Source organism: Acipenser ruthenus, chromosome 9, assembly GCF_902713425.1.
Source record: "Acipenser ruthenus chromosome 9, fAciRut3.2 maternal haplotype, whole genome shotgun sequence".
Classification (NCBI taxonomy): domain Eukaryota; kingdom Metazoa; phylum Chordata; class Actinopteri; order Acipenseriformes; family Acipenseridae; genus Acipenser; species Acipenser ruthenus.
The window spans coordinates 59,895,471-59,920,463 of record NC_081197.1 but is presented as its reverse complement, the minus strand read 5'-3'; the positions used below and the strand labels follow the sequence as shown (position 1 = coordinate 59,920,463).

General features: G+C 41.0%; 2 protein-coding genes across 5 annotated transcripts in view; one reads left to right on the top strand and one right to left on the bottom strand.

Annotated features, from left to right (window-relative positions):
* Positions 1–15,841, bottom strand: part of LOC117405846 (gamma-aminobutyric acid receptor subunit beta-3) — a 94,371-nt gene extending 78,530 nt beyond the window's left edge. The window contains exon 1 of one of the 2 annotated variants that reach the window (XM_059030371.1): positions 15,566–15,841. In XM_059030371.1, coding sequence (XP_058886354.1) covers positions 15,566–15,693 — 128 coding nt within the window. In that variant the 5' untranslated portion in view covers positions 15,694–15,841. The remainder of the gene's footprint in view (positions 1–15,565) is intronic. The other variant, XM_059030372.1, reaches the window with a different exon arrangement.
* LOC117405847 (gamma-aminobutyric acid receptor subunit alpha-5) lies at positions 877–24,478 on the top strand. Of its 3 annotated transcripts, none has more exons than XM_034009257.3 (10): positions 877–1,564; positions 3,130–3,214; positions 4,536–4,657; positions 5,183–5,250; positions 5,392–5,612; positions 10,740–10,822; positions 14,371–14,514; positions 16,554–16,706; positions 21,242–21,453; positions 22,337–24,478. In XM_034009257.3, exons 2-10 carry the CDS (start codon positions 3,132–3,134, stop codon positions 22,637–22,639), a joined length of 1,389 nt encoding a protein of 462 aa, XP_033865148.2. In that variant the 5' UTR covers positions 877–1,564; positions 3,130–3,131; the 3' UTR covers positions 22,640–24,478. The 3 variants fall into 3 exon arrangements, with proteins under 3 accessions (XP_033865148.2, XP_058886360.1, XP_033865149.2); XM_059030377.1 differs by lacking the exon at positions 877–1,564 and adding an exon at positions 1,574–1,719; XM_034009258.3 differs by lacking the exon at positions 877–1,564 and adding an exon at positions 1,799–2,082.
* Positions 24,479–24,993: the final 515 nt, after the last annotated feature.

Here is a 24,993-nt window from a genome sequence, read left to right as displayed (position 1 = left end):
TCAATATTATCGCTTGCACAGTGCTCCTTGGGATGTTTAAAGCTTGGGAAACCTTTTTGTATCCAAATCCGGCTTTAAACTTCTCCACAACAGTATCTCGGACCTGCCTGGTGTGTTCTTCATGATGCCTGGTGTGTTCTTCATGATGCTCTCTGAGCTTTAAACGGACCTCTGAGACTATCACAGTGCAGGTGCATTTATACGGAGACTTGATTACACACAGGTGGATTCTATTTATCATCATTAGTCATTTAGGTCAACATTGGATCATTCAGAGATCCTCACTGAACTTCTGGAGAGAGTTTGCTGCACTGAAAGTAAAGGGGCTGAATAATTTTGCATGCCCAATTTTTCAGTTTTTTATTTGTTAAAAAAGTTTGAAATATCCAATAAATTTCGTTCCACTTCATGATTGTGTCCCACTTGTTGTTGATTCTTCACAAAAAATCACTTCACAAACAGTTTCATATCTTTATATTTGAAGCCTGAAATGTGGCAAAAGGTCGCAAAGTTCAAGGGGGCCGAATACTTTCGCAAGGCACTGTATATTCAGTATTGACAACTGGAGTGTCACGTCATTGTTGGTTGGTTTAACACACGCAAATACTAATCAAACACCGAATAGACACAGGGGCTAATCCATAGTTTTATTTGACCGCGTTTGCAGATCAGATGAATTTCGTTTCTTTGGCGACAGTGTGGATATTTTAAGAACTCCGTGACTATGGAGTTGGAGTGCCCTCTAACGGCCGTGTATAACAATTACAGAGAGGCACTTTCAGCACCACATACTGTAACTGAGCATGCGAAATGAGCATCTGCGTTTCACACGCAATGAATTCCTCTCAGTTCTTCTGTAGTGGCAAAATATCGCCAGGGAAATAATCTATGCGTAGTACAGTAGTATTCATAGTACAGTCTCAGATTGAAAAAAAATAAAATAAAAATAAATTAAAAAGTGACCTTTTCTTTGACCGAGACCGACTGACACAATCAACTTTGTGTCAGCTTATTATTATTTATTTTTTATTTTTTGTATTTATTCATTTAACTGGTGGACTATGTGTTTAATATGGGTCCTCGTTTAAAAGATGATAATAACGTACTGTTTTGTTGATAAACGAGCCCCTTGAGACCTTGTGGAAATAGCGACAGATAAGACAACAGTTCCACCTGCGTACTGCATCATGTTTTAGAAGACACAGAAATACTGCAGATTTACTATATTACAGAGGAAACTGGCATATCGGCAAAGAGAACAGAACGCAAAGTAAGCAGAAAGGTCTGATCGTGAGAAAAAAAAAACCTGCACACTCGGCTGCCTGATATCAAGGCTCTCTCTGGGGGGTTCTCCAAAACGGACGAATCGTCTCCTTTACCTCCTCCTGTGCTCTTACTGTCACCTGAGAGGTTATTGTTATGGCGTACGAGGAGAGGTGACGTCTTTCACTCGGTTCTCAATATTAATAATAGCAATAACAGTAACACCGAAAGCCTGCAGGTGAGAATCAGGAATAAAAAAGAAAAAAAGAAAAAACCGAGCCGCGGACCTCAAAGGATCTGGGTAAGCGACTCTTTGTGTGTTTGATGCTCGTGAGCTTGGATGTATTATAATCAGTGCCGTGCCGTACATTACGAGTGTACGCTTCAGAAAAGCCTGCCTGCGAGGAAAGACGGGATCCCCCTCAGCTTCACAGCCAGATACCTATACAAACCTAGGTAGGGTGACAGGGATAACCTGGGGGGGTCGCATTACTAATACACTACAGCGCGTGTTAATAATGATGCTCCGCACTAAGAATACTAAAGACAATGAGAGACAATGCACGGGGTGTTCAGTAACTCTTATCCGATAATCTAGGGGTAGGAACGTTTGTGTTTTCATAAAAAAAAAAGGAAGCGCATGAAATTGCATAACGCTCAACACTGCTGCTATATGCTTCATCGCTGTGTGCTTTACTGAGAAACAAGCACGATTATTGAAGCAGCACGGTGCTCGTTTGAACATTGCATCTGGGAGGATTTCCCCAGTTCAGATGGAATTGAACTCTCCTCACTGACGCTGTGTACGAAGGAGAAAAGGTATTTTCTTTGAAGCATTGCGATGCTGATAATTTAATGAATCACTGGATGTTTAAGCTAAAGCCTCGAGTAAGTGTCATATCATGAAACTATTGACACAGATGTGGTGTTGCAGCCAGTTCTTTTGACATCCGGCAGCATATGGGTGTTGTGCAATATAACGAGCTATTTGAGAAGCATATACACTGTACAGTGAATGCATTTAATGAAGATTAGCATGAAGAGCGTTATTGAAAACAGTCTCTTTGTTATAACTGACACGAGTATCCTCCTGGTGTTTCAGGGTAATCATTGTTACCGCAAGGTGTAACTAGGCTCCATTGGTCTTGACACTGTCTGAAAAGATTGAAAAGAACTAAGAAACTGCGAACGAGAGACAAAGGCTTATAGCAGAGATATGAAAATACTAATTTAGATGAGTAAAGCAGCCTGAAATCACTGGCAATCAATACGAGGTTATTAGTAGTAGTAGTAGTAGTAGTAGTATTAGTAGTAGTATTAGTATTATTATTATAGCAGTTACAATGTATTTTTTCGTATTTTTTATATACAAAGCATTATTTATTTATGATTGTATACTGTAGGTACAGAGAAACTGTTAAACACAATAATAATAATACTGTCGGGGAGTATTTAAATCCACACAACTTGCACTTCTGAAATTGGTATTGAAAACTGGAGGGAAAGGATTAGTGCTGCAGATGGAGTTGCTGTGTGAGAGCGTGTGTAAAAGACCTGCAGTGAGCACACTTTTCATCATATTCACTAACCGCGCAGTAAAGGCACGCCGTCTATCTACGACGTAACGTTTTTCATGATCGCTGTATCAGACTAGTTTAGATTTAAGGGTTTTAGATTCATAAAACGAGCCTATTGTTGCATTTGAATTTTGCAAAAAAATAAATGGTCTTAAAACTGAAACATCCCCACCCCCCACCACCCCCCCAAGCCTACTTGATGAAATAGTGGAGGAGTCCTGTGCAGATTTGTGAAGCGGTGGCGAGGTTTGACACGGAGGTATTCACTGTTCGTTCTGATGTGTTGCAGGAATGGACAATGGAATACTCTACTTTGTTACAATGAAAACCTCCTTGGCCTTCTTAGTTCTCACCAGCATAACCTGCTGCCTTAGGTAAATGTTTTTTGGTATATGCATTTCTTTTTTATTCAACTTGCATGCTCTTTAATGTGTAATAATGATGTATCATATACCTTTTTATGTTTAGAAGTGTACACATTCGCAACGCTAACTGGTAGGAGCGTGTTCCGCTGATTATACAGCAGCAACTTGAAATATGACCATACAGGCTATCATGATTATTAATGTTTTTTGGCTATATGATGTTATTGATCTTACGCCATTGTCTTTCTTTAAGCTGGTAAAAAAAATACCTTTTATAGACGAGTCATTCAAATCATAAACAATTTAGTGAAGTGAGCTGGATGAATATAGACTCGAAATAGGCAAATACCCGATATGTTAACATGCAGTGTTTTTACACTACCCCTGAACGCTACACTCGTTTTACTGTGCAAAGGTAAAGCCATCTGTTTTCACAGTCCTATAAGAGCACATTGTGTTTCATTAATGTAGAATTGTTCCTAATTTCTATTGTCTCATGAAACCTGCATTATACAATACAGTATACTGTCGGGGAAGCTCATATATATATATATATATATATATATATATATATATATATATATATATATATATATAGATATATATATATATATATATATATATATATAGGGTGGAAACGGTTGCCTCCAGAGTTGAGAAAGTGACAGACAGTGGGCAATAATTGCATTGGTGACTGGGGGCTCGTTTTTGCAACACAAGGCAGATTAAAGGAACCTATTGACACAAACGCATAGATCTCTCTCTTAAAGAAGCTGGTGTCACATGGTAGATCTGCCCCTGTGTTATTTCTTATCCCAGATAAGTATCATATGGTAGATCTTGGTTTGTTAACCCTCAGTGTATTTTAAGCATTCCACACTTTCTCGTTTGGTGAAAGTTTAAAGACATGCATGTCCGTGAAGAATTCATTTTAGGGTTAGAATTCAATATTAATTAATTGGCCCTATTCACAAAACTTGAAGGAATGTGTTTAATTGTAAGGACAGTTTTTTCTAAGGGTGTTTATACATTTCTCTCCGTGTTAACAGTGCTTTGATTTAACTTGTTGATAATCAATAAAAATGGGTTTTAAAAAAGACAGTCCTAAACAAAATGTTCCTTAAAACAATCCCTACAGTTATGTGACTAGGGCCCCATATTACCATTTCTAACAATGTCATATTGACTAGGAAACCATGCATGGTAAAACACCAGCCTAGCAGCTGAAATGAATGATAATGCATTGCCACAGTTCTAGAGCAGCTGAGTGTAAGTACAACACAGAACTCTACATGACCTTTTCATATGGATGCTTTTCTCCCATTCACAGTTTATCACAGATGGCAGCAGGAACACTGAAGGAAGACCCCAATGACAATATTACCATATTCACAAGGATTTTAGATGGCTTGCTGGATGGGTATGATAACAGGCTCCGTCCTGGACTGGGAGGTATGTGCAAGGTTTATAAAGCTTGTCTAAAATAACATTTGTTTTTAAGGGCACCTTTTGGTGCTCATGAAAGATTCTGGATTTGGCAATGCTGCGTGCTAAAGTAATTGTATTTCTAAACAGACAGGGGATAGGAGAAGCACTGTACCTGTCTTGCAAGCACACAGGACGCTTTTAGCACGTGAAAGGCAGCTCAGTCATTTGCCTGTAGAGATGCCAGTGGCTTGATCAATATTAAACGATGGTGCAGCATTGCTCAGGTAGACCTAGCTAGGATTCTAAACACATAGAAAATATTAGACAAGTTCATTGCCACACATGTCTAGCCGCTGGCACTGTAGTTCCACAGTAAATATGTCATTGCTGTCTGTAACTTCTCACCTTACAGACCATTGCCTTCTCCTTGGGATGTACATGAGATTCCAACCCTAAGCCTCCAATGCTTTACCCCTCACATTCAAAACAAAACGTAAAGTTCATTTCAACAGAAGAAAGTAACTCTGCCCTTGTTTTACTCTCCCACAGAAAGAATAACAGAGGTCAAAACAAATATCTACGTCACAAGCTTTGGCCCAGTCTCAGACACTGAAATGGTAAATCCCCCCCAATAACCTGCATCCCATCATCTATGCTGTAATTTGAATGCTTTGTAATGTCTTTTGAGTTATCAGTTGAATGCAAAGGTATATGACGCAATACATGCCAATTCTAAAAATGCTGCTTCTTCACGCTAGGAATATACAATTGATGTGTTTTTCCGCCAAAGCTGGAAGGATGAACGACTTAAGTTTAAAGGACCGATGCAACGACTTCCCTTGAATAACCTTCTAGCCAGCAAAATCTGGACACCAGACACCTTCTTTCTCAATGGCAAGAAATCCATTGCTCACAACATGACCACTCCCAACAAACTGCTGCGCTTGGAGGATGATGGGACTCTGCTCTACACGATGAGGTACATCATGGGACATGGACAGATATCGATACATGGTTTCTATATATTTTCTAAAGCCTAAAGCAGAAACAACTGGCGTGCCAAGTGTGCTGTTGGCTTAAAATTACCCATGCATCCCTTAACAAGAAGAAAGGCTGTTTAAAACACTCGCTTGAAAGCAATCTCTCCAGTCTCCAGAGACACAGAGACAGCTTTCTATTTGATTTGACTTAATATTTCATGTTATGGTACAAAATATACATTTACTGGAGAAATGTTAGAAACAAAACAGTCAGACCATGTCTAAATAAAACTGCCAGAGATTGGAAAATATAACAGTACATCTCATACTTTCCATATACCATATACATATTTAATCAAAACAATTAATAATATAGTTAACCACCATTTGCTATTTCAGTTAGTATACAAGCAATTATAACAATGTTGACCCAGGGGACTTTTTCGACCTGAAAAAAAAGGACCAGGGGTCACAAATGGAGTTTAGATAAAGGGGCATTCAAAACAGAAAATAGGAGGCACTCTCTCTTTCTCTTTCTCGCTCTCTCTCTCTCTCTCTCTCTCTCTCTCTCTCATATGGAATTTGAAAGCAATGGAATGAGTTTATAGCTGTGTGTTGAGTTTGGAAAGCCATTTGATGTAGTCTGGGCTCGCCAGATGGATTCCATCTGTACCTCCTGCAGAAGCGTGTGTTGGGCAGTGATGGGTGATGTGAGTGATGGATTGCACTTCACCACAGTCACAGTTAGGAGACCCTTATGTTGTTCTAGCACGGTTCAGTGCAGCCCAATGTCTTCGAGACAAGGAGAAGCCAGCTAGTTCGACTGAGATGCAGGGACATTACATTCAAATCATTTTCATTATTATTATAATCATTATTATATTTTGTTTTGTTTTTTCATACACAGAATTAGAATATAGACATACACAAAAAAACAAATACAACTCAATGTGCAACTTTCAAAGAATACAGAGGGAAAGATATTTCACTCTATACCCCCCCCCCCCCCCCCCCCCACCCCGGACATTGCAGCGCTATTATGAACTAGTTTCTTGGGAAGGCTCAGATTATCATTCAGTTTGCAAGTGCGTTGCACTGCCTGACAGATAATAACTTCTCTCAGTGTTAGCTCTCACATTATCCCAAATGATTTGATGACGATGATTCTTTATCTTTCCTTTGACTCATCGCAGGAGTCTAACAGCCTATTTTCACAACTTTGGATTGTGCACTGTCACACTCCTGATGCATGTTTAGGTACATTGTGTATTATATCTAGAACGGACAGTGATGGTAGATGCATGTACTGTACATCACAAGGAGTGTAGTCTCTGCCACCCTAGCTCCATAATGGCATGACAGATCGTTTATGTATTTGAATTATTGTTTAGCACAGAGAGAGGAATAAATTCAAGCTGAGTACGAGTTTGTACAGAACAGAAGGTAGGAAGGACTTTTTTACACAGAGGGTTACAAATGCATGGAATAGCCTACCAGGTGACGTAGTAGGATCTGAAACACTGGAAACATTTAAAACAAGACTAGATTGTGTGCTTTTAAATTACTTCTCCCCAGTAGGGGAGACTGGTGTGTTAACAAGGGACGAGCCTTGATGGGCCCAATGGCCTTTTCTCATTCCCAGACTTTTCGTATGCTCTTCTTATATCTTTGTATTAGTTTTGTTCATCTATTTAATCTATTTATATGTATCTGGTAATCTTCTTTGTGTTAAAAAATAAACAAAAATACAGCACATGAAAAATAAATTTCACCAGAACCCCTCGATAACATTACATTATAACATCACACCTCTATTGTGCACAGCTGAGCCTAAATAAATAAATGCGTCTCGTGCCCTGAACGGTGTTTCTGATTGGAAGTTCCCCATGCATCCCTTAACAAGAAGAAAGGCTGCATGAAACACAGGCTGGAAAACAATAGCTCTGGTCTCTGGAGAAGCTTAGTCAGCTTTCTATTGGATTCGACCCAATCTTTTATTTTAGTGTACACAATAAAGTTTACGGGATAAATGTCAGTTGTCAGTTCCCATCTTCTTGTATAAAACAATGGCACATAGAGGAACTCCACATTCCTTATTACTTAAAAAATTACAAATAAACGGAAACCCTAACCCCCGAAGGACCATTATCATTACATAATTATAACGCAAGCCTTCACAATTAAGCACATAACACATATGACTCTTGCAACATTTTCAGGTTCCATATACAGTAACTTAAAAAATGCACAAATTTAAAAAAGAAGCGATTTAAAGATGTTGAATTGAACATTGCCATTGAAAGTGGAGTCTATTTTTTATTTGATTCATTATACATCTTGTAATTCTTGGTTTGTTCATAAAATTTTAAAGTAAATTATTACTACCCATTTTCATCATGCAACAAATGAGTCTGCCTTTAAATCATGTGATCGTGCTGTTTTCCTTTGATATCTGGGGTAGTAACAGGAGGTATCCATACCAGATTTGTACTAGCGCTTCACAGTGGCGAGAAAGACGTTATTTTTGCATGGAGTACCCGGTTACTTATCAAACTGACTTTGCCGTTTACAGCTGGACAACGTGTTAAGAAACAATTTAAAACAATGCTGGGCACAGCAGAAGAGATGATACCATCGTACCTGGACAAATTTATTTTGAGAGAAAGGTACTTTATTAATATTGTGCATCAGATCCCACAGCGGCGCAGGGGGTGGGACCACTGACAGCAGATACAAACGACTGAGTACAAGAAGAGCTACAGACTGGCGGCAGCAGCAACAAAACTGCCATCCACCCCCCTCCCCCTCCCCGCAGTGTTTCAACACAGGTCAGGGCTGTACTGTGAGATCTGCAATGCATTGGAATCAGGTCTCCCCCACCCTCCCCCTCCCCGCAGTGTTTCAACACAGGTCAGGGCTGTACTGTGAGATCTGCGATGCGGTGGAATCAGGTCTCCCCCACCCTCCCCCTCCCCGCAGTGTTTCAACACAGGTCAGGGCTGTACTGTGAGATCTGCAATGCATTGGAATCAGGTCTCCCCCACCCTCCCCCTCCCCCTCCCTCGCCCCCCCCCCCCCCCCCTCCCCCAGCATATAGTTGGTTAAAATCTACATATTTATGAGCTGGATGTAAATGTGAACTGCAGAGTCTAAATTTCATAGTCAGCCTTATAAACGTTTACCGCAGTATTCTGGCCTTTTTGTGATTCTATCATGCTTTTACTATGGCTACACTACGCATGTAACATAGTGTAGCCTGGATTACCATGTTTATTAATGTGCTTCACTTTACTTCTCTGTGCTTTACAATGCTTCCCTATGCTTTACCAGACCTCTCTGTGCTTTACAATGCTTCCCTATGCTTTACCAGACCTCTCTGTGCTTTACAATGCTTCCCTGTGCTTTACCATGCTGTCACTGTGCTTTACAATGCTTCCCTGTGCTTTACCAGACCTTTCTGTGCTTTTACTATAGGAAAAATGTAGAAGGGCATTGTGGTTATTCATTGCTATTTGTTTTCTTCCCTTTTAAGCTAAAATTTATATTAGAAAACCTGGAATTGTTTTTTTGTATAATTCTATTGCAGGGGACTCTAGGAAGCAACTCCCCCTGCACAGCTTAGTTTTAGTTTCCCAAAATGAAATGCAATGTGTCCAAATTCCACAAGATGGCAGCAACACCACACGCTGTTCTGTCTGCAGCTGTTGTGAAACTACTGTCGATAGCAGACCCTTTTTTAATTCACATAATAGTCCCCCTTCCTGATAGCTGTAAAACAGTTTTCATTGTATTAGAAATACACATCACACCAATTCTGTTATATTTTGGCTAAACACATTGGAGGAGGTTAAACTAAAGAAGAATGTGGACAGAAGAACAGTGAGGAGAAATGAAAGGAAATTAGAGGACAGTTCCAAATGTCAAATAATAATGATTGTGTTATTTGTTGTATTATAGTAGCTGGTAATCAAGTGTGTTTAAAGGAGCTAGCATGTCTAAACTGCTGACGCCTGCTAGGATCAGCTGTCATGACATGTTTAAACTGCTGATGCCTGCTAGGATCAGCTGTCATGACATGTCTAAACTGCTGACGCCTGCTAGGATCAGCTGTCATGACATGTCTAAACTGCTGACGCCTGCTAGGATCAGCTGTCATGACATGTCTAAACTGCTGATGCCTGCTAGGATCAGCTGTCATGACATGTCTAAACTGCTGACGCCTGCTAGGATCAGCTGTCATGACATGTCTAAACTGCTGACGCCTGCTAGGATCAGCTGTCATGACATGTCTAAACTGCTGACGCCTGCTAGGATCAGCTGTCATGACATGTCTAAACTGCTGACGCCTGCTAGGATCAGCTGTCATGACATGTCTAAACTGCTGACGCCTGCTAGGATCAGCTGTCATGACATGTCTAAACTGCTGACGCCTGCTAGGATCAGCTGTCATGACATGTCTAAACTGCTGACGCCTGCTAGGATCAGCTGTCATGACATGTCTAAACTGCTGACGCCTGCTAGGATCAGCTGTCATGACATGTCTAAACTGCTGACGCCTGCTAGGATCAGCTGTCATGACATGTCTAAACTGCTGACGCCTGCTAGGATCAGCTGTCATGACATGTCTAAACTGCTGACGCCTGCTAGGATCAGCTGTCATGACATGGTCGCACTTTAAATACACGTTCACTTAAGGTATAGTGCTTGTGCACAAGTGAAGCTGTTTCTGTTGTACAGCATACAGCAGGAAACCCGGATATCCCAGCAGCACTTCCAATGCCGTGTAACTCTGTATCTTGCCGTTTACTTGTTGTTTGCATTCCCATGGACGGAGGCCCTGAAGAAGTAGAATAAGAAAGCAATCACTGCCGCGGGTTTGTCACAGTTGTGTTGTACAGACACGACGCAATCTTAAAGTTAATGTTTACAGTCATTCCTGGGCTCCTGACTCACTCGTGTGATTTATAATAAATCAATACGTTGTGTGAAGGGTGCCTCTTATTATGAAAGACATCACTCTGTAGTTTGAGTAGGCTGTGTGTACTAGATGACATTCTACCCATGACATATTAAGATACATTATCCAGCCCTTATTTTCACACAGCTGTTCTCTTTTGATTGTACAGGTTAACCATTTCTGCCGAATGTCCTATGCAACTGGAAGACTTTCCCATGGATGCTCATGCATGCCCTCTTAAATTTGGAAGCTGTGAGTATGCTATTGAGTGACTGCCTGTCACCGTGACAATCAAAATCATGGCATTTCAGTTACAAGGTTTTGTTTGAAAAAGTGCTATTGGATCTTTAAGAGTAGACCAGATCTCAGTTTAAGTAATGCACAGTTCCTCCCAACACCATGCTGGACCATTGCTTGAGCACTGTCCCAGATTGAATATCCACTAACAGAGTCAGAACCCTTGCACCTGGTCAGGACTGGTCATCCGTGCCAGTTCTGACCTTGCTGTGTACTGGAGCTGCCTGACAGCCACCAAGACCAGAATCAAGACATAGGTGCTTATGTATGAACACACATTTTATGTTGAGTATGTAATGAATTCATGAGTACATACTGAATCATGGCATATGAACTCTTCCAAAGTGATCCATCTCTGCAGATTTACACCTTCACTCACTCAGGGATGTTGTCGTATCCCATTAGAACAATGTAAGACCCTTTCACAATCATCAGGTCAGATCAGCGCAGTCGTGATCGTGCCCTGCACCATACTAATAGTTTAATACCGTTTCCAAATCTGTGCCGAACCCATTACATTGCACTCCAAGAGCAGACTGTCCCTGGACTCCACACATTGAAATTGAGATATTAATGTGACAGTCTGGCTACGGGTTTGTAATACTGGACTGTATAATCCCTGCCTTAAGCAAACAGTAGCATCTAATTGGATGAAAGCAGTATTTTATGGAATGCATGTTATGCATGTCACTGTCTGTAGGGGATGTGTATGTCACTATCTGTAGGGGATGTGTATGTCACTGTCTGTAGGGGATGTGTATGTCGCTGTCTGCATGGGATGTGTATGTCACTGTCTGTAGGGGATGTGTATGTCGCTGTCTGTAGGGGATAGGTATGTCACTGTCTGTAGGGGATGGGTATGTCACTGTCTGTAGGGGATGTGTATGTCACTGTCTGTAGGGGATGTGTATGTCACTGTCTGTAGGGGATGTGTATGTCACTGTCTGTAGGGGATGTGTATGTCACTGTCTGTAGGGGATGGGTATGTCACTGTCTGTAGGGGATGTGTATGTCACTGTCTGTAGGGGATGTGTATGTCGCTGTCTGTAGGGGATGTGTATGTCACTGTCTGTAGGGGATGTGTATGTCACTGTCTGTAGGGGATGTGTATGTCACTGTCTGTAGGGGATGTGTATGTCACTGTCTGTAGGGGATGTGTATGTCACTGTCTGTAGGGGATGGGTATGTCGCTGTCTGTAGGGGATGTGTATGTCACTGTCTGTAGGGGATGTGTATGTCGCTGTCTGTAGGGGATGTGTATGTCGCTGTCTGTATGGGATGTGTATATCACTGTCTGTAGGGGATGGGTATGTCACTGGCTGTAGGGGATGTGTATGTCACTGTCTGTAGGGGATGGGTATGTCGCTGTCTGTATGGGATGTGTATGTCACTGTCTGTAGGGGATGTGTATGTCACTGTCTGTATGGGATGTGTATGTCACTGTCTGTAGGGGATGTGTATGTCACTGTCTGTAGGGGATGTGTATGTCACTGTCTGTAGGGGATGTGTATGTCACTGTCTGTAGGGGATGTGTATGTCACTGTCTGTAGGGGATGGGTATGTCGCTGTCTGTAGGGGATGTGTATGTCACTGTCTGTAGGGGATGTGTATGTCACTGGCTGTAGGGGATGTGTATGTCACTGTCTGTAGGGGATGTGTATGTCGCTGTCTGTAGGGGATGTGTATGTCGCTGTCTGTAGGGGATGTGTATGTCACTGTCTGTAGGGGATGTGTATGTCACTGTCTGTAGGGGATGTGTATGTCACTGTCTGTAGGGGATGTGTATGTCGCTGTCTGTAGGGGATGTGTATGTCGCTGTCTGTAGGGGATGGGTATGTCGCTGTCTGTAGGGGATGTGTATGTCACTGTCTGTAGGGGATGTGTATGTCACTGTCTGTAGGGGATGTGTATGTCACTGTCTGTAGGGGATGTGTATGTCACTGTCTGTATGGGATGTGTATGTCACTGTCTGTAGGGGATGTGTATGTCACTGACTGTATGCAACAATACTGCAAGTGATTCTGTGTGTGCGTGCATGAGTGCGTGCGTGCATGTGTGTGTCTAAACAAGTGAAGAGTGCAAGTGAAGAGCGTCACCTTAATTACATCAAGCGGAATATGTTCTGGTTGTGAGCTGGGACCTGAGCAGGATTTGAGTATGGCAGCTGTCATATAAAGTGAATGGTGTGACCATGTACACAGTGTGCATTCACAGGTAGGGTCTGCCTAACCCCCTTTCTCTGTACACAGTGTGCATTCACAGGTAGGGTCTGTCTAACCCCCTTTCCCTGTACACAGTGTGCATTCACAGGTAGGGTCTGCCTAACCCCCTTTCTCTGTACACAGTGTGCATTCACAGGTAGGGTCTGTCTAACCCCCTTTCTCTGTACACAGTGTGCATTCACAGGTAGGGTCTGCCTAACCCCCTTTCTCTGTACACAGTGTGCATTCACAGGTAGGGTCTGTCTAACCCCCTTTCTCTGTACACAGTGTGCATTCACAGGTAGGGTCTGTCTAACCCCCTTTCTCTGTACACAGTGTGCATTCACAGGTAGGGTCTGTCTAACCCCCTTTCTCTGTACACAGTGTGCATTCACAGGTAGGGTCTGCCTAACCCCCTTTCTCTGTACACAGTGTGCATTCACAGGTAGGGTCTGCCTAACCCCCTTTCTCTGTACACAGTGTGCATTCACAGGTAGGGTCTGTCTAACCCCCTTTCTCTGTACACAGTGTGCATTCACAGGTAGGGTCTGTCTAACCCCCTTTCTCTGTACACAGTGTGCATTCACAGGTAGGGTCTGCCTAACCCCCTTTCTCTGTACACAGTGTGCATTCACAGGTAGGGTCTGCCTAACCCCCTTTCTCTGTACACAGTGTGCATTCACAGGTAGGGTCTGCCTAACCCCCTTTCTCTGTACACAGTGTGCATTCACAGGTAGGGTCTGTCTAACCCCCTTTCTCTGTACACAGTGTGCATTCACAGGTAGGGTCTGTCTAACCCCCTTTCTCTGTACACAGTGTGCATTCACAGGTAGGGTCTGTCTAACCCCCTTTCTCTGTACACAGTGTGCATTCACAGGTAGGGTCTGCCTAACCCCCTTTCTCTGTACACAGTGTGCATTCACAGGTAGGGTCTGTCTAACCCCCTTTCTCTGTACACAGTGTGCATTCACAGGTAGGGTCTGTCTAACCCCCTTTCTCTGTACACAGTGTGCATTCACAGGTAGGGTCTGTCTAACCCCCTTTCTCTGTACACAGTGTGCATTCACAGGTAGGGTCTGCCTAACCCCTTTTCCCTGTACACAGTGTGCATTCACAGGTAGGGTCTGCCTAACCCCCTTTCTCTGTACACAGTGTGCATTCACAGGTAGGGTTTGCCTAACCCCTTTTCTCTGTACACAGTGTGCATTCACAGGTAGGGTCTGTCTAACCCCCTTTCTCTGTACAGAGTGTGTATTCACAGGTAGGGTCTGCCTAACCCCGTTTCTCCCCCTGATAAATAAGATGCCTATCCGGACTCTGAAGTTGTTTATATCTGGACCTCTGGCGCCGCCCGTTCTGTTGTTGTGGCTGAAGACGGTTCGAGGTTGAACCAGTATCATCTAATAGGACAGACAGTGGGGAGGGAGGTCATCAGAACAAGCACAGGTATACAACTCGCCTGTATTCTATACTGTCCTCCAAAGGAGATGTGTTTAACATGAGGTTTTAATTGGAATTTGCATAGTCTCTAATCTGACAGTATTGAAACGTTGTTAGAAAAAAAAAATGTTATTTTAATGTATATTAATTTTGTTTCTTGGGATAGCACGGGACAAAAAATAAAAATTAAAAAATTAAACAAAAACAAAAAAAGCACCCTGAACAATCGGGAATCTCGGATTAATTAACGGGAATTGTCATTTAAATAGTGCATTTTGACCGTGACGTCACTGTATCTGGATTGGATGTCAGGGGCAGAATAAAGCGGCACGTGGGATTGAAAGGCATCGGTTTAATCCAGTTACATAAAGCAGTAATACGCTCTTATTTCTGTGGGTGGAATGGTTACGAAAGCTATGGGGTTCTCCTAATAGCCTGGAAGATGAATGTCTAAAACAAAACATTTGATATGTCCAGGGCATATAAAATACACCGAATACCTGTTCAACAGCACAGAATATGAACCTGCTGTCGAAAGAGCCGTAGCTCGGTATTTCCTCGAGTCATTCTCAATCAGAACCGTTGCACACTAATCCTAACCTCTGATGGGATCTCGAGCCCGCAGGTTTTCAAATTAGCAGGGTTTATCTAAACGTTAACCGCCTTTACCCTTTCGGGAGGATTAAAAGCGAAGATGGGTGTAGAGAAGGAGATGACTGCATGTTGTACTTAAAGCAAAATAATAATACAAAATAAAACGAACACATAAATAAACAACTCTAGGCTATTTGAATGAATTAACGCACCCAATTCGATTTCATAAAAATGAAAACCAATCGATAAATAAGTAAACACACACACACACACTAATCCCCTGCTCTACAGAGCCCCGCTTCAGTCCTGCAGTTAACACCACATTGTAGTTGGGACCAGAGTATTCAGTGTGTGCCAATATGCTTCAGGGCAGCGCACTTCAGAAAAGCATCCTTTTCTAAAGTATCAAGGGTTTCTTCAGACCTAATCTGTTACAGTATATGATAAGACAAAACGTACTTACCAGTTGACCAACATGGCTGCGCTGTTGTCTGCAATAAATGGTAATTCCCCATAAACATTTAAGAATTTTAACAGAAATATCCAGAAAGTAAACATGTTCAATCCTTTTAAAACACCATAAGGCTCCATTCATTAACAAAAAAAAACGAACAACCCAAAATGATTCTCCCAGTATTCCTTCCAAATGTGAAGGCGGATCGGCGCTATCAGTCATTGGTGCTCTTGGAAAAGGACGCGCTCAGTGGTGTCATTGTGAATTAGAAAGTTTGTTCTGGATCTGGTATTTATCCGGGTTTTAACGTCAAGATTGCATGTCTCTTAATGAATCTCGTCAGGAAGCGAAGGCAGCTCTCTGGCGCAGGTCTCGAACAGAGGACGCAGATTGCACAAGGGATTAGTGAGATACAAAAATCCGATTTTGTCAAGAGAAAACAGCAGTCATGAGCGGATTGTCTGTAGTGTATCGGACTCTGCTCCGTGCAGCTAGAATGGATTGTTAAAAGACCCAATATCTGGACTAACAGTTAACAGTAGCGCCTTGTCATTTTCCAATGCAGTCAAAACGAACACACCAGTAATGTGTATATCATTATAGTCTGTAGTTAGGTCTAGTTTCATACAGCACAAGCGGGTACCCATTTAAAATGAAAGTTTGATAACGTGACAATATCTGACTGAGAGCAACAATTGAGTTCAAAGTTTCAGATAATAGAAACATGCCGAAACACACATTATCATCAGCGAGCATATGCAAAATAAATAAATAAATAAATAAATAATATAAATAAATACATAAATAAATAAATAAATAAATAAATAAATAAATAAATAAAAGTATTTGTTCTAGAAGGCGCCCCTGGCGGATTTTAAAATCCCTACAGAAATACAGCCGGTCGTCTTTAAAGCGCTCCCCCCCTCCCGTGTGTTATTGGCACCTCCTGTATCCGATGCACTGTACAATCTTAAATACTCTTTGTCGTTGTCTACAGGACAATATACTGTAATGACGGCACATTTCCATCTGAAGAGAAAAATCGGGTACTTTGTAATCCAGACCTACCTCCCGTGCATTATGACGGTTATCCTATCTCAGGTGTCGTTCTGGTTAAACAGAGAGTCAGTGCCTGCAAGGACTGTGTTTGGTAAGTATGGCTTATGTTTTATGAAGCATTACAAAAACAACAAGAACGAAAAAGCATTTAGCAACAGCAATGCTATCAGACATTAATCTTTAAATATACAACCTATTATTATTATTATTATTATTATTATTATTATTATTATTATTATTATTATTATTATTATTATTAATAATAATAATAATAATAATGACTGTTTAGCAACTATTTTCCTTCAAGCATATGTATTTTGATCAACATTTGGATGAAAGAATGCTCCATTTGGAGAGAATGCTAGCTTCAGTAGTTAAGGAGCATGTTCTATGCAAAAGAGCCAGGCTCACTGCATAGTGGTTCTAGAGCTTTGCCCCCACCTCACCTCACCGACTCCAGCATCACACAACACTGCCCTGTTACATATGCACATGCTGTCTGCTTATTGGATTATTAGTACAGCCTTGCCTAACCCTCAGGTTTCAGTATGCATTGCAACAGGGCTCAAACAGCAACCCTATACAACAATGCACACATGTAAACATGCCTATCTAAAATAAGAAGGGGACTTAAAAGATTTCTAAACTAAAGTGAAGTTTGAAGTGCTGGAAGAAAGCATTCCTGACCCCTGACCCTTCCAGCCGGCAGTCATTGGGAATCTCCATGTAGTGTTATCCTGTCCAACACAAAACCCTGCCAACTGTTTATTGAGCGCAAGCTGCCACAGAACCAGTGTTAGAGTCTGAGTCCCCATAGATAACAGCAGTGGTCATGAGTCTGGATTGCAATGTCAGAAGAGCAGTGAATGTTATTAGTATATGAAGGGTTGTGTTGATACAACTAGAACTAAGAAAAGAGAAAGCCCTCAGTGGGTATATACAGCATCTCCTCACTGACACGTTTTCAATGTACATTTAGAAATGAGGAAGCCCTCACTGGGTATATACAGCATCTCCTCACTGACACGTTTTCAATGTACATTTAGAAATGAGGAAGCCCTCACTGGGTATATACAGCATCTCCTCACTGACACGTTTTCAATGTACATTTAGAAATGAGGAAGCCCTCACTGGGTATATACAGCATCTCCTCACTGACACGTTTTCAATGTACATTTAGAAATGAGGAAGCCCTCACTGGGTATATACAGCATCTCCTCACTGACACGTTTTCAATGTACATTTAGAAATGAGGAAGACCTCACTGGGTATATACAGCATCTCCTCGCTGACACGTTTTCAATGTACATTTAGAAATGAGGAAGACCTCACTGGGTATATACAGCATCTCCTCGCTGACACGTTTTCGATGTATATTTAGAAATGAGGAAGACCTCACTGGGTATATACAGCATCTCCTCGCTGACACGTTTTCTATGTACATTTAGAAACAATTGCTTTCTGTAAAGTGTGTGCAGTACATGTAAGGTACTGTATAGTATCATAACATGCCAATGCAGCACTTTGATCTGTTTTGTAGGCTACGGTAAAAAAGACAATGTGCTAAAATCATTTGAATTTTGATTTCAAATAATCTTTGATTATTTCTGTATTGTACAGTAATGTGCACAGGGAATGCAGCAGCATGATTTATTTTGTGTTATCGGTAGCCTACAGGCTAAAGTAAAAAAACAGTGTGCAAGGTATTCATTTGATTTTACTACTGTACTGTATACTGTATAAGATTTCTATTTTTACAAAATGTAATGTGGACAGAGGGAACACTAATGTTATTTCAGCGCAATGATTTTTTCATTTACAATCAATTGAGGACAATACATTTTAAACTGGACAGCAGACATGTCCAGTGTACTGAGGGACTGCTGTAGAGAGGTCAAATAGTCCACAAAATCCAGTGACCCCCTTGGCGCTATAGTAAGAAAATGTAACTACCAAGCATATATATATATAAAGGTGACCCTGCCAATGTGAATGAGATGAGGTTTAAAGCTGCTGCAGTGAAGGTGCTAGCTCTCAATTGCATAGTTGCCCGTTTCTGCCCTTTTTCATGTAGTATATGTGATATTTAATTCAACGTAACATTATTGAGCAGGTTTCATTTGACTTTATGAAGCAGAATGAGTTCATTCTCTATAGAGGGTGATGCAGATCTTTTGGCCAGAGCTGTCTGTGTGTGTCTTTAGTTTCAATGTTTAAAATACCGTCCCTGGGATCCCAGCATCACTTCAGATCCCCAGTGGGACTGCACTGTACATGCTGCTGTGTACACTCAGCTACAAGAGGCGTGCTTTTATAAAACAGAAATGACTTCCTGCACATTCTGAAAACAATTTATTCATAAACACATTATAAAATCAGCATAATCAGGATGGTTGCAACACCCAAACAATGATTAATTAACTTTCAGATCTACATTCTGTACAGTACAAATATTTGCTTTTACTAACCATTGTTTACAGACATGAGTTAGGCGCCTGATTGTATCTGGCAAGCGTAATGTTGCATGAGTGTCCCACACGGCACTCCCTAGCTGTTGAGCTGAGGAATCCCTGTGTGTGATGAAAGGGTTAGGGTTAGGGTTAGGGTTATGGTTAGGGTTATGGTTAGGGTTAGGGTTAGGCGCCTGATTATATCTGACATGTATGTCCCACACTGTTGAGCTGAGGAATCCCGGGGCTGAAGTCCTAAATAAGGCATGTAAAGAATCCCTGTGTGTGTAATGAAAGGGTTAGGGTTAGGGTTAGGGTTATGGTTAGGGTTAGGGTTAGGCGCCTGATTATATCTGACATGTATGTCCCACACTGTTGAGCTGAGGAATCCCGGGCTGAAGAAAGGGAGCGGCCGTGCGCAATGCAGGAGATGAAAGAACGCTCTTGCTCACATCTGGAACTTGCAGCATTAATGAATGCTTTTAATTGCAGGACAAACTAATGTGCTTTCCTTACTGTTGGAGTGGGATAAGCAAAAACAAGGACCTTTATTGACATGAGTGTCCAGGGCTGCAGAACGGACGGTTCTTGAAGTTTCAGTAGATTAGGGTTGAAGTGATCAAAGAGGAAGCCAGTGTTTAATGACCCTGCAATGCAGAAGTGTTCTGTAGCTTCTTTAAGAACTCTGGTTATAGATTTGGCCAGATCTATTGTACACAGTGCAGCCTGCCTATCACTGTAACACCATCAGTTCAGAGTAGTCATGGTGACCAACCCTTTTACACTGTATCAGAGTAGCTGTGCTGTGAGCAGAAGAGTGAACAATCCACACTTTACATATCTGAGAGTGAACAATCCACACTTTACATTTCTGAGAGTGAACAATCCACACTTTACATATCTGAGAGTGAAAAATCCACACTTTACACATCTGAGTGTGTACAATCCACACTTTACATTCCTGAGAGTGAACAATCCACACTTTACATTTCTGAGAGTGAACAATCCACACTTTACATTCTTGAGAGTGAACAATCCACACTTTACATTCCTGAGAGTGAACAATCCACACTTTACATTTCTGAGAGTGAACAATCCACACTTTACATCCTTGAGAGTGAACAATCCACACTTTACATTTCTGAGAGTGAACAATCCACACTTTACATTCCTGAGAGTGAACAATCCACACTTTACATTTCCAAGAGTGAACAATCCACACTTTACATTTCTGAGAGTGAACAATCCATACCTTCTCTGCTCCTTAAATTCCTTATTGGATAGTGCAAACGAATGAGGAGTGTCTGGTTAGGACTGTGCCACAGCTGGCAGTGTGCTCTGTTGATAAGCAGATGGACTGAATACTTAAAAGGATGTTTTTAATATGTATGTATTCAATTTCATCTTGTATGTAGTTTACAATTAGCATTGCACTTACTTTCACTGAAGATATAATATCAACATCAGGATTCACATTTTTAGTTATCATGCCTTTGTTTTCACTGTGACTCAGGTGAAGCTCAGTTATCCAGTTATCCAGTTATCTTGAAGTTTTAAGGGTTTACTCATCTACTTTCTGTGTAACAAGCAATCGGTCCACATAGATTCCTACAGTTTGTGTTGCATGGAACATGACTGGAAGGCTCAGGTGAGGTTGGATTGCAACACTTTCAAGTCCTGCCCCCTTTAGAATGTATGAGGCAATGACACTTAGAATGCTGCCAATAGTGTTGTCTCGAATTTAAAATTTTACTCATTAATCATTCTATTAGATTTGAATAATTACAAAACATTTTAGATTAATAATTAATAATTATCTGAGTCAAAGTGAAAAAAGGTTATTAATAAAGCATTGTTGATTTCACCATGATTTCTGTTTTCTTGTAGGAAGTAACTAATTTACTCACTAATCCTAAAATAGAACGAATGTCTTTCTTTGTTTCTCTGTCCAATTCAAGATGGAAATTCGAGTAGCTGAAGTGTGGGAGGCAATGCCAAGACAGATCATTGTGAATCTGTTGAAATGTGATCAGACTTTGTGTGTAGCATCGTGTCTCTGCTGATGGCATTTCAAGTATAAATATGTAACTGTTCATTCTCATGGATGATAATGACTGCTTACCTCTGTTGACTGAATCTCTTTGTTTCCTGTTTATTTGTTGTATTTTTCACGCAGGTGTGACCACAGTGCTGACTATGACAACGTTAAGCATCAGTGCTCGCAACTCTTTGCCTAAAGTGGCTTATGCGACAGCAATGGACTGGTTTATAGCAGTGTGCTATGCATTTGTCTTCTCCGCATTAATAGAATTTGCCACTGTAAATTATTTCACCAAACGAAGCTGGGCATGGGATGGGAAGAAAGCGCTCGAAGCCCATCAACCCAAGGTGTGTGCAAATTTAAAATCTTCTCCATTCATATCAGTGTGTACTTGTACATTCACTGCTCCGAAAAGGCAAAGCCTCTCAGTGTATAGAAAGTGACAGAAAGAACCCAAATCCTGGAAGGGAACAATGGGGGGTTGATCAATACAGGCCTAGCATTGATTCTGCATGCTGGAAATGTGTGTGTTACTGAGTGCCTGTATACACAGGGTAACACTTCACATTAAGAGTCTCCAATTACTGTGTATTTACCTAGCAGTTGCTTTGTAAATACATGTGCGCTTATGTAAGTACACAATTGTATCAGAAAACAGTTAGGGTTAGGGTTAGGGATAGGGATTAGGGATTAGGGATTATGGATTAGGGATTAGGGATTAGGGATTATGGATTAGGATTAGGGTTAGGGTTAGAGTTAGGGTTAGAGTTATATCATACACAAAATGTGCACATTAAGTACATTGGAACTATGCATAATAACATGTAATTGTGTGTAAATACATGTGTACTTACACACAATTACAAAGTAACTACTATGTAAATACACACCAAATGTAAAGTGTTACCTACACAGGATTCATTTCTCTGAATATCCCTGTTATGTATGAATAGTGATACCTCTAAATGACATTGAGTTTGTGTATCAAGATACAGTATGTGACCAAAAGCACTACATAGATAATGGTTCTAGAATGATGAATACATGTCATTCAGATTGGAAGAAACGTGGTATAAACTGCTTCCTTAGCGGATGGTACAACACTGCAGTCTCTATTCATCAATAGGGTGATACTGTATTTGTGGGCTATGAATGGTGCATCTGTTCCCAGTAAGACTACTGTATTGCAAGGCTCTACAATGTTCTTATATACATTTTCCCTTGCTATAGAAAAAGCCTCCCATGGCACTAACAAAGAAAGCGAACAACACCTGCATGGCTGTGGGAGTGAACAACACAGCGAACATCATGAAGGAATCGGTCCTTTCTACCATTTCCAACAGCACCTCAGTGCAGATGAAACCCGCAGAAGCAAAGCCTCCGGAGGCTGAAAAGACTTACAACAGCATCAGCAGGATCGACAACATGTCGAGGATCGTGTTCCCGGTGCTGTTTGGGACTTTCAACCTAGTCTACTGGGCCACGTATCTAAACAGAGAGCCAGTAATAAAGGGAGACTTAACCCCCAAATGAGCTGCTTGAGCAGCACTCCACACCTGTCTACACACTTGCCATATTGTAAGAAACAGAAGGATTTCCATAGAGGGAGACATGAAGCACTGAAGACTTGCATAAGCAGTGCTATTAGCTGAAGTTTTGAGAACCTTTTCATGTGTTGCATGTTCAATACTCTCTAGAGATAATATTGCCATCTTTGCCTTGACTATTTCTAATTAAGTCCACCAAGATTTCATAAAGAATGTTGATTTATTTAAAGCAGCAAGCATTTATATCTTTGCAAACTAGAAAATAATATATAGTACAAATGGCCCCAGTATAAATAACATTATAAAGCATTTTGCATTAAAAACAAGTTTGACATGAGATGATCAAATCATAAATACTGTTAGGCTACATTGGAATAAATAACTAAAACAAAATACACTGGAACATTGCTGATTACAATCCATGCATCTAATCATGAAATGCTGGAGTGAAAACATTTATGCTTTTATGTATAAATATATAATTTACAAATAGAGTTAATAGATGTTCCAGAAAAGATATTCTAATGCAAGCAAGGCAATGTCTTGAATATTGAATATTGTTTTGCACAATGATATCTATGTAAACCAGTATGCACAGCCACCAGCAGCTGTTTATATTCTGTTTTTTTAGTCACACCTTTAAAGGAGGATTGCTGTTTAAAAAGTCATGCTGTTTTTCTGTTAGTTGAGAGATTGTCAGTTTTGTAGATCTAGGTATCGTAAGTCAGCATTCAAGCAGTCTAATAAGAAAGGAGCTGCTGGAAGCAAATCATTGTGAAACATGCAGCAGCAAAACAAAGCACCTGCACAGCAGTTTGAACCCATTGTAGCAAACACTGGATGTGACACTTGTGAAGGCTGATGCCCGATCATCCCTCTGCTTTATTGGGTCTAGGTTTGGAATTGTTTCCTGTGTAGTCATTATTCAAACGGAGGTTCAGGTACACCGTGTCAAGTCATGTGTGTACTTGCTAGAAAAATTCCTTTTAATAACCATGAGTAAGTTATCACCGGCAGGTGCATTTTCATTTAGAAACTTGTGTTCAGGAGAAGGGAGAGACTCCACACATCACATCTCATACTGTAATTCTCCCTCTCTTATAGAACTGATGGAACAGAATGAGGCTGTTCAGGAGAAGGGAGAGACCCCACACATCACATCTCATACTGTAGTTCTCCCTCGCTTATAGAACTGATGGAACAGAATGAGGCTGTTCAGGAGAAGGGAGAGACCCCACACATCACATCTCATACTGTAGTTCTCCCTCTCTTATAGAACTGATGGAACAGAATGAGGCTGTTCAGGAGAAGGGAGAGACCCCACACATCACATCTCATACTGTAGTTCTCCCTCGCTTATAGAACTGATGGAACAGAAGCCCTTACAGTCAGGTGTTCTGATTGAAGCCACTTTTCTAAAAACCTGACATAGCCTTCCAATGTTAAGCTTAATGTTAATTTGGGATTTTTGTTTAAGTTCTTAACACTACATATTTAAGCTTGACTGCGGAGATGGGTTTGTTTTTAATGTATTTATTATGATCCTATATGAACAAGAAACACACTTTGCACTCCTCTCAGTAATGTTAATTGAGCAGCATGCCATCTTCATGGGTCTGGTTCAGGTGTCTACATTGGGGGAAGGTTACACTGTATCACCTAATGGTGATTTAGTATAAAACATGGCTACAAGAAATGTAAATGTACTGATTTGGAGGATACATTAAGACCGTTTACTGCATTGTTTAAGTTCAACACATCAATGTTCAGTTCCCATTCTTAGCATAATGTTACTAAAGCAATAAATAAATGCCTGGTACATTTGTTTGTGTGAATAAGATATTGTATCCTGGTTTTATAAAGACAGACAGGACCATATTCACAAAGCAGCTCTCCACAGTGGTGAACAATGGAGATGAGCCAAATTACAGAGTCGTGGCTGTTCAGCTTCACTTATAGAGTATGCGTGTCTGTGTGCAATGCCAAGCAAGGAAACAGGATCCCAGGAATCTGCAATCATCTTCATGGAATCTATCTACTGTAATACATAGTTGTATCATGGAAGCGGTTTCCTGCACTGTCTGCTGGTGCAGCGAGCACCGTGCTGTACCTCAGTGCACATGGAGTCTGTAATAGTTTCTCTATGGACACTATTGTGCATCAGTTGACTTATCTTTGTAAGGATTTCCTTACAGAACAGTTCTCTGCTGGACCCTCCATGAGTTCTTCACTGACACTGCATGTTTACTGATCACCTTCCAGATTTCTGCTGTGTTCTAGATGACTCAACAAGCCACAGGAGTGATCGTTCAGATAAAATGATCCAGCCATCATGTGTCA

Excerpts from the sequence above, each read along its gene's own strand:
- LOC117405847 (XM_034009257.3), top strand. The coding sequence starts at position 3,132 with ATGGACAATGGAATACTCTACTTTGTTACAATGAAAACCTCCTTGGCC. Across the intron at positions 10,823-14,370 it reads CCCTCTTAAATTTGGAAGCT|ATGCCTATCCGGACTCTGAA; the intron begins GTGAGTATGCTA and ends CTGATAAATAAG. Across the intron at positions 21,454-22,336 it reads TCGAAGCCCATCAACCCAAG|AAAAAGCCTCCCATGGCACT; the intron begins GTGTGTGCAAAT and ends CCCTTGCTATAG.